The 14,701-nt window shown below is 41.2% G+C and overlaps 1 protein-coding gene across 2 annotated transcripts in view; it reads left to right on the top strand.

Annotated features, from left to right (window-relative positions):
• Positions 1-14,701, top strand: part of SCN11A (sodium voltage-gated channel alpha subunit 11) — a 110,891-nt gene that overhangs the window by 45,677 nt on the left and 50,513 nt on the right. For both annotated transcript variants that reach the window (XM_057491494.1, XM_057491495.1), the window contains exons 5-6: positions 13,034-13,162; positions 13,585-13,688. In XM_057491494.1, the coding sequence (XP_057347477.1) occupies positions 13,034-13,162; positions 13,585-13,688 (233 nt within the window). The remainder of the gene's footprint in view (positions 1-13,033; positions 13,163-13,584; positions 13,689-14,701) is intronic.

A 14,701-nucleotide genomic window follows, 5' to 3' on the forward strand; every position in this document is an offset into this window, starting at 1 on the left:
TTGCTCATTTGTTTTGTTTTTTTTAAAATTCCACATGTAAGTGAAATCATACAGTATTTGTCTTTTCCTGTATGATCTACTTTAGTTCACATAATACCCTCTGGGTCAATCTGTGTTGTCCCAAATGGCAAGGTTTCCTTCTTTTTTTGACTGATTAATATTCCATTGTGTATATGCACTGCATCCTCTTTATCCATTCCTCTATTGATGTACAGTTCAGTTGTTTCCATATGTTGGCTGTTATAAATAGTGCTGCCATGAACATGTCTTTTTTAGTTGATCTCAGGGGAGCACATATCTTTGAGTTGATCTTATCCACTTTTTTCCTTGCTTCTTTGTTTCTCCTCCATTCCTGCCTTATTTTGTGTTTATCAGGTATGTTTAATATTTCATTTTCATCCCTATTGGTTTTTTCAGCTTTACTTCTTTTTATTTATTTATTTATTTATTTTTTAAGGTAAAAATAGTTTATTGAATTCTGCCTTCTGTCTAGTCCGTAGCTTTACAAGATAGACAAATATTTTAGGGTATTAGTTATAGCTCTATTTAATAATTAGAGGGAAAATGGAGTTAGCTTTTAGTTTATCTCCTCAAATATAATGTACATTTAATTTTTTTTTTTTTTTTTTTAGATAATTATTTTTTATTGAAGGGTAGTTGACACACAGTATTACATTACATTAGTTTCAGGTGTACAACACAGTGATTCAACATTTATATACATGATAATTCTAAGTACCAGCTATCACCATACCAAGTTGTTACAATATTTTGACTATATTCCTTATGCTATACATTACATCCCGGTTACTTATTTATTTTACAATTGGAAGTGTGTACTTTTTTTTGGTTGTTGTTGTTGTTAGGGCATCTCTCATATTTATTGATCAAATGGTTGTTAACAACAATAAAATTCTGTATAGGGGAGTCAATGCTCAATGCACAATCATTAATCCACCCCAAGCCTAATTTTCGTCAGTCTCCAATCTTCTGAGGCATAACGAACAAGTTCTTACATGGAGTACAAATTCTTACATAGTGAATAAGTTACATGGTGAACAGTACAAGGGCAGTCATCACAGAAACTTTTGGTTTTGCTCATGCATTATGAACTATAAACAGTCAGTTCAAATATGAATACACATTTGATTTTTATACTTGATTTATATGTGGATACCACATTTCTCTCTTTATTATTTTTAATAAAATGCTGAAGTGGTAGGTAGATACAACATAAAGGTAGAAAACATAGTTTAGTGTTGTAAGAGAGCAAATGTAGATGATCAGGTGTGTGCCTGTAGACTATGTGTTAATCCAAGCTAGACAAGGGCAATAAAACATCCACATATGCAGAAGATTTCTCTCAGAACAGGGAGGGTGAGGTTCTAAGCCTCACCTCTGTTGATCCCCAATTTCTCACCTGATGACCCCCCTGCGACTGTGCCTGTCTTAGGTTGTTCCTCCCTTGAGGAATCTTACCCGTCTCTGGCTAACCAGTCATCTTCCGGGGCCATACAGGGAAATGTTAAGTTGGTAAGTGAGAGAGAAGCCTTATTGTTTGAAATGGTTAGCTTTTTATTTCTTTGCATATTTATGCCCTGTGGCTTCTATGCCCAGCATTTGTCTTGAGGTATCTTTACCACTTGGAGGAGTTATGATACTCGGTAAATTTGATATGAGGCACGAATTCTATTTAAGAATTCGTTGTAATTAGGAAGGAAGAAGAAAAGCTATAGAAGTAGCAGGCGGGAGAAAACATGGGAAGATTGATTATTTCTTTGACATATCTTCTTGTAGAGTAACTTCAGCATGTATAGATTTTAAACTACTACTGAAATTGCGCACACACATTAACATAATAGGAGTATAGTTACATAACCAAAGCATACCTGTAATTACCAGCCATCTCCAGTGAAACCAAGAAAACCAGTTAGGCACCCTAGGCATTTGTGAAAACTTATCAATGATATGATGGTTATTATATAACTGAATTTGAATAGTTTGAGAAAAATCAGACAAATTAAAACAACCCATTCCTGGGCACTGTTCACATCCCATATGTTCTTTTAACAGTAAATAGTCTGTAGTTGTAAGATTTTGGAGCACTACAATTTGCACTTCTCCTAATTCTTGGTTGAGTTCCAACAGTATAGATCCAGTCAAATTTGTTGTTTTACTGTATGCACAGGCCAGCTTAGATATCTCCTTCATTCCCATGGCAAGTCCAGGAACTGGTGGGATGAGTGCATCTACAGCTGTAGCAGCGCGTGGATCTTTGTTGGGGTTTTTTGATGATCATCTTCTGGCATGAGTCTTCCCGAGAGTGCTGATGTTGGAAGTTCTTTTTCATATCGTATCTTAGTTCATTTTCGGGGTAGCCAAATTAGGCTTTGATCCTCTGTATAAACACAAACAGACCCTTTGCCTACACTTTTATATGTCCTTTATATCATTGTGTAGAACTCATTAGAGGTCACCACATAGGAACTGCATTTTTTTTTTTAATCATTAATCTACACTTACATGACGAATACTTTGTTTACTAGGCTCTCCCCTATACCAGGTCCCCCCTATATACTCCTTTACAGTCACTGTCCATCAGCGTAGCAACCTGTTGTAGAATCACTACTTGTCTTCTCTGTGTTGTACAGCCCTCCCCTTTCTCCCACCCCGCTATGGATGCTAATCTTAATACCCCCCTACTTCTCCCCCCCTTATCCCTCCCTACCCACCCATCCTCCCCAGTCCCTTTCCCTTTGGTACCTGTTAGTCCATTCTTGAGTTCTGTGATTCTGCTGCTGTTTTGTTCCTTCAGTTTTTCCTTTGTTCTTATATTCCACAGATGAGTGAAATCATTTGGTATTTCTCTTTCTCTGCTTGGCTTGTTTCACTGAGCAAAATACCCTCCAGCTCCATCCATGTTGCTGCAAATGGTTGGATTTGCCCTTTTCTTATGGCTGAGTAGTATTCCATTGTGTATATGTACCACATCTTCTTTATCCATTCATCTATAGATGGACATTTAGGTTGCTTCCAATTCTTGGCTATTGTAAATAGTGCTGCGATAAACATAGGGGTGCACTGATCTTTCTCATACTTGATTGCTGCATTCTTAGGGTAAATTCCTAGGAGTGCAATTCCTGGGTCAAATGGTAAGTCTGTTTTGAGCATTTTGATGTACCTCCATACTGCTTTCCACAATGGTTGAACAAGTTTACATTCCCACCAGCAGTGTAGGAGGGTTCCCCTTTCTCCACAGCCTCGCCAACATTTGTTGTTGTTTGTCTTTTGGATGGCAGCCATCCTTACTGGTGTGAGGTGATACCTCATTGTAGTTTTAATTTGCATTTCTCTGATAATTAGCGATGTGGAGCATCTTTTCATGTGTCTGTTGGCCATCTGTATTTCTTTTTTGGAGAACCGTCTGTTCAGTTCCTTTGCCCATTTTTTAATTGGGTTATTTGTTTTTTGTTTGTTGAGGCGTGTGAGCTCTTTATATATTCTGGACGTCAAGCCTTTATCGGATGTGTCATTTTCAAAGATATTCTCCCATACTGTAGGGTTCCTTTTTGTTCTATTGATGGTGTCTTTTGCTGTACAGAAGCTTTTCAGCTTAATATAGTCCCACTTGTTCATTTTTGCTGTTGTTTTCCTTGCCCGGGGAGATATGTTCAAGAAGAGGTCACTCATGTTTATGTCTAAGAGGTTTGTGCCTATGTTTTCTTCCAAGAGTTTAATGGTTTCATGACTTACATTCAGGTCTTTGATCCATTTTGAGTTTACTTTTGTATATGGGGTTGACGATGGTCCAGTTTCATTCTCCTACATGTAGCTGTCCAGTTTTGCCAGCACCACCTGTTGAAGAGACTGTCATTTCGCCATTGTATGTCCATGGCTCCTTTATCAAATATTAATTGACCATATATGTCTGGGTTAATGTCTGGATTGTCTAGTCTGTTCCATTGGTCTGTGGCTCTGTTCTTGTGCCAGTACCAAATTGTCTTGATTACTATGGCTTTATAATAGAGCTTGAAGTTGGGGAGTGAGATCCCCCCTACTTTATTCTTCTTTCTCAGGATTGCTTTGGCTATTCGGGGTCTTTGGTGGTTCCATATGAATTTTTGAATTATTTGTTCCAGTTCATTGAAGAATGTTGCTGGTAGTTTCATAGGGATTGCATCAAATCTGTATATTGCTTTGGGCAGGATGGCCATTTTGACGATATTAATTCTTCCTAGCCATGAGCATGGGATGCGTTTCCATCTGTTAGTGTCCCCTTTAATTTCTTTTAAGAGTGACTTGTAGTTTTCAGAATATAAGTCTTTCACTTCTTTGGTTAGGTTTATTCCTAGGTATTTTATTTTTTTTGATGCAATTGTGAATGGAGTTGTTTTCCTGATTTCTCTTTCTGTTGGTTTATTGTTAGTATATAGGAAAGCCACAGATTTCTGTGTGTTGATTTTGTATCCTGCAACTTTGCTGTATTCCGATATCAGTTCTAGTAGTTCTGGGGTGGAGTCTTTAGGGTTTTTTATGTACAGTATCATGTCATCTGCAAATAGTGACAGTTTGACTTCTTCTTTGCCAATCTGGATTCCTTGTATTTTTTTGTTTTGTCTGATTGCCGTGGCTAGGACCTCTAGTACAATGTTAAATAACAGTGGGGAGAGTGGGCATCCCTGTCTAGTTCCCGATCTCAGCGGAAATGCTTTCAGCTTCTCGCTATTCAATATAATGTTGGCTGTGGGTTTTTCATAGATGGCCTTTATTATGTTGAGGTACTTGCCCTCTATTCCCATTTTGCTGAGAGTTTTTATCATGAATGGATGTTGAACTTTGTCAAATGCTTTTTCAGCATCTATGGAGATGATCATGTGGTTTTTGTCTTTCTTTTTGTTGATGTGGTGGATGATATTGATGGACTTTCGAATGTTGTGCCATCCTTGCATCCCTGGGATGAATCCCACTTGGTCATGGTGTACGATGGTTTTGATGTATTTTTGAATTCGGTTTGCTAAAATTTTGTTGAGTATTTTTGCGTCTACATTCATCAGGGATATTGGTCTGTAGTTTTCTTTTTTGGTGGTGTCTTTGCCTGGTTTTGGTATTAGGGTGATGTTAGCTTCATAGAATGAGTTTGGGAGTATCCCCTCCTCTTCTATTTCTTGGAAAACTTTAAGGAGAATGGGTATTATGTCTTCCCTGTATGTCTGATAAAATTCCGAGGTAAATCCATCTGGCCCGGGGGTTTTGTTCTTTGGTAGTTTTTTGATTACCGCTTCAATTTCGTTGCTGGTAATTGGTCTGTTTAGATTTTCTGTTTCTTTTTGGGTCAGTCTTGGAAGGTTGTATTTTTCTAGGAAGTTGTCCATTTCTCCTAGGTTTCCCAGCTTGTTAGCATATAGGTTTTCATAGTAGTCTCTAATATTTCTTTGTATTTCTGCGGGATCTGTTGTGATTTTTCCTTTCTCATTTCTGATACTGTTGATTTGTGTTGACTCTCTTTTCCTCTTAATAAGTCTGGCTAGAGGCTTATCTATTTTGTTTATTTTCTCGAAGAACCAGCTCTTGGTTTCATTGATTTTTGCTATTGTTTTATTCTTCTCAATTTTATTTATTTCTTCTCTGATCTTTATTATGTCCCTCCTTCTGCTGACCTTAGGCCTCATTTGTTCTTCTTTTTCCAATTTTGATAGTTGTGACATTAGACCGTTCATTTGGGATTGTTCTTCCTTTTTTAAATATGCTTGGAGTGCTATATACTTTCCTCTTAAGACTGCTTTTGCTGCGTCCCACAGAAGCTGGGGCTTAGTGTTGTTGTTGTCATTTGTTTCCATATATTGCTGGATCTCCATTTTGATTTGGTCATTGATCCATTGATTATTTAGGAGCGTGTTGTTTAGCCTCCATGTGTTTGTGAGCCTTTTTGCTTTCTTTGAACAGTTTATTTCTAGTTTAATGCCTTTGTGGTCTGAAAAGTTGGTTGGTAGGATTTCAATCTTTTGGAATTTACTGAGGCTCTTTTTGTGTCCTAGTATGTGGTCTATTCTGGAGAATGTTCCATGTGCACTTGAGAAGAACGTGTATCCTGTTGCTTTTGGATGTAGAGTTCTGTAGATGTCTATTAGGTCCATCTGTTCTAGTGTGTTGTTCAGTGCCTCTATGTCCTTACTTATTTTCTGTCTGGTGGATCTGTCCTTTGGAGTGAGTGGTGTGTTGAAGTCTCCTAGAATGAATGCATTGCATTCTATTTCCTCCTTTAGTTCTGTTAATATTTGTTTCAGGTATGTTGGTGCTCCTGTATTGGGTGCATATATATTTATAATGGTTATATCCTCTTGATGGACTGAGCCCTTTATCATTATGTAATGTCCTTCTTTGTCTTTTGTTACTTTCTTTATTTTGAAGTCTGTTTTGTCTGATACCAGAATTGCAACACCTGCTTTCTTCTCTCTGTTGTTTGCTTGAAATATCTTTTTCCATCCCTTGACTTTAAGTCTGTGCGCGTCTTTGGGTTTGAGGTGAGTCTCTTGTAAGCAGCATATGGATGGATCTTGCTTTTTTATCCATTCTATTACTCTGTGTCTTTTGATTGGTGCATTCAGTCCATTTACATTTTGGGTGATTATTGAAAGGTATGAATTTATTGCCATTTCAGGCTTTAAGTTTGTGGTTACCAAAGGTTTAGGGTTAGCTTCTTTACTGTCTTACTGTCTAACTTAACTCGCTTGTTGAGCTATTATAAACACAGTCTGATGATTCTTTATTTCTCTCCCTTCTTATTCCTCCTCCTCCCTTCTTCATATGTTGGGTGTTTTGTTGTGTGCTCTTTTTAGGAGTGCTCCCATCTAGAGCAGTCCCTGTAGGATGCCCTGTAGAGGTGGTTTGTGGGAGGCAAATTCCCTCAACTTTTGCTTGTCTGGGAATTGTTTAATCCCTCCTTCATATTTAAATGATATTCGTGCTGGATACAGTAGTCTTGGTTCGAGGCCCTTCTGTTTCATTGCATTAAGTATATCATGCCATTCTCTTCTGGCCTGTAGGGTTTCTGTTGAGAAGTCTGATGATAGCCTGATGGGTTTTCCTTTGTAGGTAACCTTTTTTTTCTCTCTGGCTGCTTGTAATACTTTGTCCTTGTCTTTGATTTTTGCCATTTTAATTATTATGTGTCTTGGTGTTGCCCTCCTTGGATCCCTTGTCATGGGAGTTCTGTGTACCTCTGTGGTCTGAGAGGCCATTTCTTCCCCTAGTTTGGGGAAATTTTCAGCAATTATTTCTTCAAAGACATTTTCTATCCCCTCTTCTCTCTCTACTTCTTCTGGAATGCCTATGATTCTTATATTATTCCTTTTATATTGATCACTCAGCTCTCTTAAAATTCTTTCATTCCTGGAGATCCTTTTATCTCTCTCTGCATCAGCTTCTCTGCATTCCTGTTCTCTGTTTTCTAGTCCATTAATGGTCTCTTGCATCTTGTCCATTCTGTTTTGAAGTCCTTCCAGAGCTTGTTTTATTTCTGAATTCTCCTTCCTTAGTTCTTGCATATTTCTCTGCAAGTCCATCAGCATGGTTATGACTTTTGTTTTGAATTCTTTTTCAGGTAGACTGGCTAAATCTATCTCCCCAGATTCCTTCTCAGGGGAAGATGTAGCAGATGCCGAAGCTGTCTGGGTTAGTCTTGTCTGGATCATATTTTTTTGCCTTTTCATGTTGACAGGTGCTATTGACTGTCAGCTGGGAGGGCCAAAATTTTCACTTACTACTGGCCTTTCTTTACTGGGACAACTGCGACCCCTAGTGGCTTGTGTTGGGTAATTGCGTGTAGAGTGGGTCTTTGTGTCTTGCCTGGCCGGGAGGGAGAAATTTCCCTTTCTGTGGGCGGAATTTGTCTCAGGCTGCTTTTCTGCTTTCGCAACGCCCGGTGGGGTGATGGATGGGGGGGCTGCTTGACTGTTTGCCTCCGTGAGGGGTCTCAGAGCTGTTGCCCAGGGGGTTAGTGCACCCGGTTTTCCCTGTAATTTCCAGCTGCTGTACTGTGACCTGGGTTGTTTCCGTCAAGCTGTTAAGTCCCTGTCCCTTTAAGACTTTCAAAAAGCCCCCGCTTTTCTTTGTCATAGGGGCATCAGCTTCAGCACCCGCTCAGAGGTCTTACTCCCTGTTCCCCCAGTATCCAGGGCCCCCTGGGCATGTACTGTGTCTGCGCTCTGGCCCGGATGGCGGGGGCTGGGTGTTCGGCAGTCCTGGGCTCCGTCTCCCTCCCGCTCTGCCTATTCTTCTCCCGCCGGGAGCTGGGGGGAGGGGCGCTCGGGTCCCGCCGGGCCGGGGCTTGTATCTTACCCCTTTCACCAGTCGCTGGGTTCTCGCTGGTGTAGCTGCAGTCTGGCCACTGTCCTGCGTCTTCTGGTCTCTCTTTTAGGGCTAGTTGTGTTTGTTGTATTTTCAAAAGTATATATGTTTTTGGGAGGAGATTCCCACTGTCCTACTCACGCCGCCATGTTGGCTCCGCCTCCTCAGCTTTACTTCTTTGCATTATTGTGGTTGCTCCTTCTCTATTGCTGAGTGGGACTGAGAATCTGGTTAAGACCAGCAAACTCAGGGTTGGTGCCTTTGAGTGGGGGACATGTACTCCCCTGGGAATCCTGGCAGTATCCCAGGGAGAATGGCCCCCCTTTGAAGGGTGAGCTGCTCCATGTGAGGGGCTAACTGAGAGTGTAGGGGTGCTGTTCATTGTTTCCTTCAGCATTGTGGGAGGCGTCTGGGGTCCACAGAAGGGTCCCACGGAGGAGACAGGCGTGGAAGGGGGCGTTACTCCAGAGTGGTGGTTTGCCTGCTCAGCACTTCCGGTGAGATGCAAGGAGTCCTCTTCTCAGCAGGAAGTGGTGGCCCAGCTGGAAACCAATTTTCAGGAAGGCCATTTTCACTACTAAGAGACCTGTAAGGGGAGAGACAAAGAATCTTTGTCTGGGCTGTAGGGAAGTGGAGAGGCTTGGTGGGAGGGGGGTGCTGTCCCTGGTATTTGGACTAGCAGTGGAGCTGGGAGAGGGCTGTTGAAAGTGTCCTTGTCGAAGGAGGCATTCAGCTGAGTGGTTAGTCCCATGGCCCTGACAGTGACACCCTCCAGAGGGCTCATTGCCTGGTGGGTTGAGGTCTCCCCTTCATGGAGCTCCCCCCGCCTCCTGTTGGTGGACATGGCTCTACTACAGATGTCATCACGGTCTGCCTGTCCCACACAGGCCAGGCTTCTGCTGGAAAAGAGAATGGTGGTTGTGAGAGGCTAGATGGTCAACAGAAAGGGCAGCAGGGGCTGCTGTGCAATTTGTTTGAGACCTAGATGAAAGCTTGAAAACCCCCCCTGCCACAAATCCTCAATTACAGCCTTTTTACAAAATGCTTATAACTTTATAAATTATGTCTGAGTTTAAACAATAGTATTTCAGGGTAGACATTAATTGTCTGCTGTGTTCGTTTGTCACCAAAATGGTCAGCTTAGAAAAAGGCTGAAGCAGAGAGGAGTGCATTCCTGCTCTTGGTCTTGGCTCTGGGGGATTTTTCAAGTTCCCAAGACCTTAGTTCTTTAGCTTTGGGGGCTCACAATGGCTGAATAGTATACTGGAAATTGTCCACTTCCTTTACTCTGAACCCGTAGATTGTTTGAATCGATCATTTCTGTCCCCAGTGTGGAACCTCTGTGTGTGTGTGAGAGAGAGAGAGAGAGACCCAGCATTTTTGACAGCTTGGGGTTATAACCAGCAAGGTGAGGCATTGTGCTTTTTTGTTTTGTTTTGTTTTTCTTTGGAGAAGGAGGAAGGGGAAGAGAAGAAATGAATTGGAGGGTAGAGCATGATGAAAGACTCAGGGAAGAAAGGGAAATTGTTTTTTAAAAAATTGTGATAAATGCTCAGCACAAAACGTGCCATCTTAACCACTTAAAGTGTGCACTTCAGAAGGATTAAGTATATTCACATAGTTATGCAATCATCACTACCATCTCCAGAACTCTGTTCATCTTGCAAAATGAAAACTCTGTCTGCATTAAACTGTGACTCCCCATTCCCTACATCCAGTGCCCGGCACCCACCATCCTACTTCCTATCTCTAAATGGTGATTCCAGGTCCCTCATGTAAGTGGAGTCATACAGTATCTGTCTTTCTGTAATTGGTTTATTTCCCTTTGCATAATGACCTCAAGGTTCATTATGTAGCAGGGGTCAGGATTTCCTTCCCTTTTAAGGCTGAATAATATTCTATTGTATAGACCACATTTTGTTTCCTCATTCATCCATCACTGGACACTTGGGTCGCTTCTACCATTTGTGTAGTGTGAATAGTGCTGCTATGAACATGGGTATACAAATATCTCTTCAAGACTCTGCTTTCAATTCTTCTGTAAATACATCTAGAAGTGGGATTGCTGGATCAATGAGAGTTCTATTTTTAACTTTTTGAGGAACCTCCATACGTTTTCCTCGATGGCTGCACCATTTTACATTCCCACCAGCAGAGCACTAGGGCTCCAATTTTTCCATGTCCTCACCAACCTTGTTATTTTCTATTCTTTTGAAAGTGGCCACCCTAAGGGATAGGAGGTAATATATCATTGTGATTTTAATTTGTATTTCCTTGATGATTAGTGATACTGAGCATCTTCATGTGTCTGCTGGCCATTCTTTGGGGAAATATATATTCAAGTCATTTGATCACTTAAAAACTGGATTATTTTATACTTTTGTTTTTAAATTTTTATTTTAAATTAAAAAAAATTTATTGGCATATAATTGATGTACAATATTATATTAGTTTCAGGTGTACAATATAGTGATTCAATATTTATATGCATTGCAAAGTGCTCTTCAAGTTTAGTCTAGTCACCAGCTATCACCACACAAAGTTTTTACAGTATTATTGACTATACTCCTTAGGCTGTACATTACATCCCTATGCCTTACTTACTTTAAAACTAGAAGACCACCTCTTAGTGTCCTTCACGTATTTCACCTATTCCCCACTACCCTGGCAACCATCAGTTAGTTCTCTGTATCTATGACTCCATTTCTATTTTGTACTGTTTGTTCATTTGCTTTATCTTTTTAGATTCCACATATAAATGAAATAATATGGTATTTGTCTTTGTCTGGCTTATTTCACTTAGAATAATATTTTCTAGGTCTATCATGTCACAAATGGCAAGACTTCATTTTTTTATGACTGAGTAATATTCCATTATTTACATGTATGTGTGTATATCTATCTATCTATCTATCTATCTATCTATCTATCTATCTATATCTTCCTTATCTATTCATCTATTCATGGACCCTTAGGTTGCTTTCATATCTTGGCTATTGGAAATAATACTTCAATTAACATAGGGGTGCACATATCTTTTTAAATTAGTGTTTTCATTTTCTTCAGGTAAATAACCAGAAGTAGAATTACTGGGTTGTATGGTATTTCTGTTTTTAATTTTTAAAGGAATTTCCATACTGCTTTCCATTGGCTGTACCAATTTACATTCCCACCAACAGTGTAGATGGGTTCCCTTTTCCCCACATCCTTGCCAACACTTGTTATTTCTTGTCTTTTAGATAGTGCCCATTCTAACTGGTGTGAGGTGATATCTCATTGTGGTTTTGATTTGCATTCCCCTGATGATTAGTGGTGTGGAGTATCTTTCCATGTGTCTGTTGGCCATCCGGATGTCTTCTTCAGTGCCCATTTTAAAAATCAGATTGTTTGATTTTTTGATATTGAGTTGTGAGTTCTTTATGTATTTTGGATGCTAACCCCTTATCAAATGTATCATATGCAAATATCTTCTCCAATTAAGTAGGTTGCTTTACAGTTTTATTGATGGTTTCCTTTGCTATATTTTGAGTTTGATGTTATCCCACTTGTTTATTTTGCTTTTGTTGTCCTTGTTTGAGGAAACAGATCCGATAAAATATTACTAAAACCAGTGTCAAAAATCTTACTGCTTATATTTATCTCTAGGAGTTTTATGGTTTCAAGTCTTACATTTAATTCTTTAATCCATTTTGAGTTTGTTTTGGTATATGGTGTGATTTTTTTTATTGTTATTGAGTTGTAGGAGTTCTTTATGTATTTTGGATACCAACTTTTCATCAGAAATATGATTTGCAAATGTTTTCTTCTAGGAGCCTTATAGTTTCTGTTCTGACATTTAGTTCTTTAATCTATTGTCAATTAATTTTTGTACATGGTATAAGGTAGGGGTCCAATTTCATTCTTTTGCATGTGCATATTGAACTTTTCTAACACCCTTTGCTGAAAAACTGTCATTTTTCCATTGAATAGTCTCAGTACCCTGTCGAAATTCATTTGGCCATATATGTGATGGCTTATTTCTGGGCAGTCTGATTCCAGTGGTCTATGTCTGTCTTTATGCCACCACCACACTGCTTTGATTAGATTTGTAATGAGCTTTGATATAAGAAAATGTGAGGCCTCCAATTTTGTTCTCTTTTCTCAAGATTTTCAGGATCCCTTGAAATTCCATATGCATCTCAGGATGGATTTTTTGTTTCTGCAAAAAACGTTGGGATTTTAATTGAATCTGAGGTCACTTTAAGTAGTATTGACAATTTGATAATATTAAGTCTTCTAGCCATGAAAATAGTTGTTGAAAGACCCAGTTTTGAGCTGTGTCATTTACTCTCTTTGTTCCTTTGCTATCATTATCTTCTGTACATCCAAGGGACAGCTCTTGAATAGCTGTGACCTACTACAGCTTCAGGTCCTAGTGCCCCATGTTGGCTGAAATTCTTCTCAAGAATTTGCCCATGAAGCTAGACATTGAAAAACAACTTTATCTTTGGGCCTGTTTCTCAGAAATTCTAACTACCAGGACTCGCCTGAGGAGCTTGCCTTTCTGAACCTGGTATGCCGAAGACCAGTGTGTTAAATGTCGGACGAAATGGAATAACCCTCACCAACGCCTGATCAGACAGGTGGGCTCTCTGCTGATCACATCACTTACCATGTTTCTTCTTGTTCTGAATGATTTGCTTTGCAGGTATGTCTTCACTGGGATTTATATTTTTGAAGCTTTCATAAAAATATTGGCAAGAGGTTTTATTCTGGACGAGTTTTCTTTTCTTCGAGATCCATGGAACTGGCTGGATTCCATTGTCATTGCAACAGCGTAAGAATGTTAAAAATTTTTAATTGTAGAGTCTTGTGCTGGGAAAGAACCCTTTGGCTTCCATCAGGGCTGTGCGGATGCACATGAGTAGCTAAGTGTGGCCCCAGGAGTGCCCAGAGCTCTGAGAGTAGTGTCGCTGTTCCTGAACCAGGAAGCCAACCATCCAGAGGCCTCTGCACACCAGTCTGTGTCTGGGTCAACACTTTTGCCCTCATTCAGTCAGCTATCCACTCACCAAGCACTGGCTGCGTTCTGTGCAGGATACAGGGGTTGGGGTTGAGATCCTGAAAACAGATGAACAAGGAGGCGCCCTTTTGAAGCTCACAGTCCAGGTGAGCAGAGAGATAGCCAGGGAGCATTACAGCCGGGTGGGGTGCATGCTGACATAGAGCTGGGCACATGCAGGCTGCTTTGTCTCATAGGTTTGTGTCATATGTGCCAAATATCAAGGCCAGCGGCATCAGTCTGTCATCCCTGCGCACATTCCGAGTGTTCAGAGCTTTGAAAGCAATTTCAGTGGTCTCAGGTAAGGCACCCTGACTCCACCTCAAGTCTAAGGCACCTCAACTCTCAGGGGAGGGAACATTCTTTTATATCTAAAATTGCTCAAAATGGCATGTAAACCAAACACAAACTCTGCTTTACTAATTTATTCGATCATTCAACAAATATGTATTGAGTGCCTAATATGTGTAGGCACTGTGCCAGCTGCTTGGGGGCATCCAGGCCAGACAGACAAGGCCCTGCCCCATGGGGCTTCCCAGTAGCGGACGTGGGGGACAGACACACGCAATGCCTGGAAGAGCTGTGTAAGTCATCCAGCATGTTGAGGTGACGTGAGCCATGGGAAGACAAAAAAGGGAAGGGCACCGCAGGAGGGCTACTGGGAGTCCCGGGGCCGGGGACGAGGGTCACAGTCTCAGTAGAGAAGCCAGGATGGAGTCCCTGAGCAGACAGGACGCAAGCAGACTTGAAGGAGAAAGGCAGTCCCACCAGCAGGTGTGGGGAGAGTTCTGAGCACAGGGAAAGGCCGTACAGAGACTGGGGACAGGAGGGTGTGGGTGGGGCTGCAGCAAGTGGTGCAGGGTGGGGGGTGGAGGCACCACAGAGGTGAAAGGCCATGTGAGCGCGGGGAAGGCTTGGGCTCTGCTGGAAGGAGATGGGGACCCCACGGTGCTTGGGGCAGAGAAGTCACAGGATTACCGGCTGTATGGGACTGGGAGGCTGGATGGGATTGGAAGGTTGGATGGTATTGGAAGGCTGTGTGGGACTGGAAGTCTGGACAGGACTGGGAGGCTGTGTGGGACTGGGGGGCTATACGGGGCTGGGAGGTGGAGGAGTAAAGGTAGGAGCCAGCAGACCAGATGGGGCATGGGCCTCACTGTGGAGATGTGCTACTCAGATCTCCAGTGGCAGGGAGTGCAGCTGACTAAGGTCCCCAAAGGTCCCAGCAGCCACCCGTCTGGATTCGGCCTACACTCACATTCATGCCTAGATCATGCTTTCCCTGGGTGTCTGGGCATCTAGTGCAGACCCCTC

The sequence above is a fragment of the Manis pentadactyla genome, chromosome 14 (assembly GCF_030020395.1).
Source record: "Manis pentadactyla isolate mManPen7 chromosome 14, mManPen7.hap1, whole genome shotgun sequence".
Taxonomy (NCBI): Eukaryota; Metazoa; Chordata; class Mammalia; order Pholidota; family Manidae; genus Manis; species Manis pentadactyla.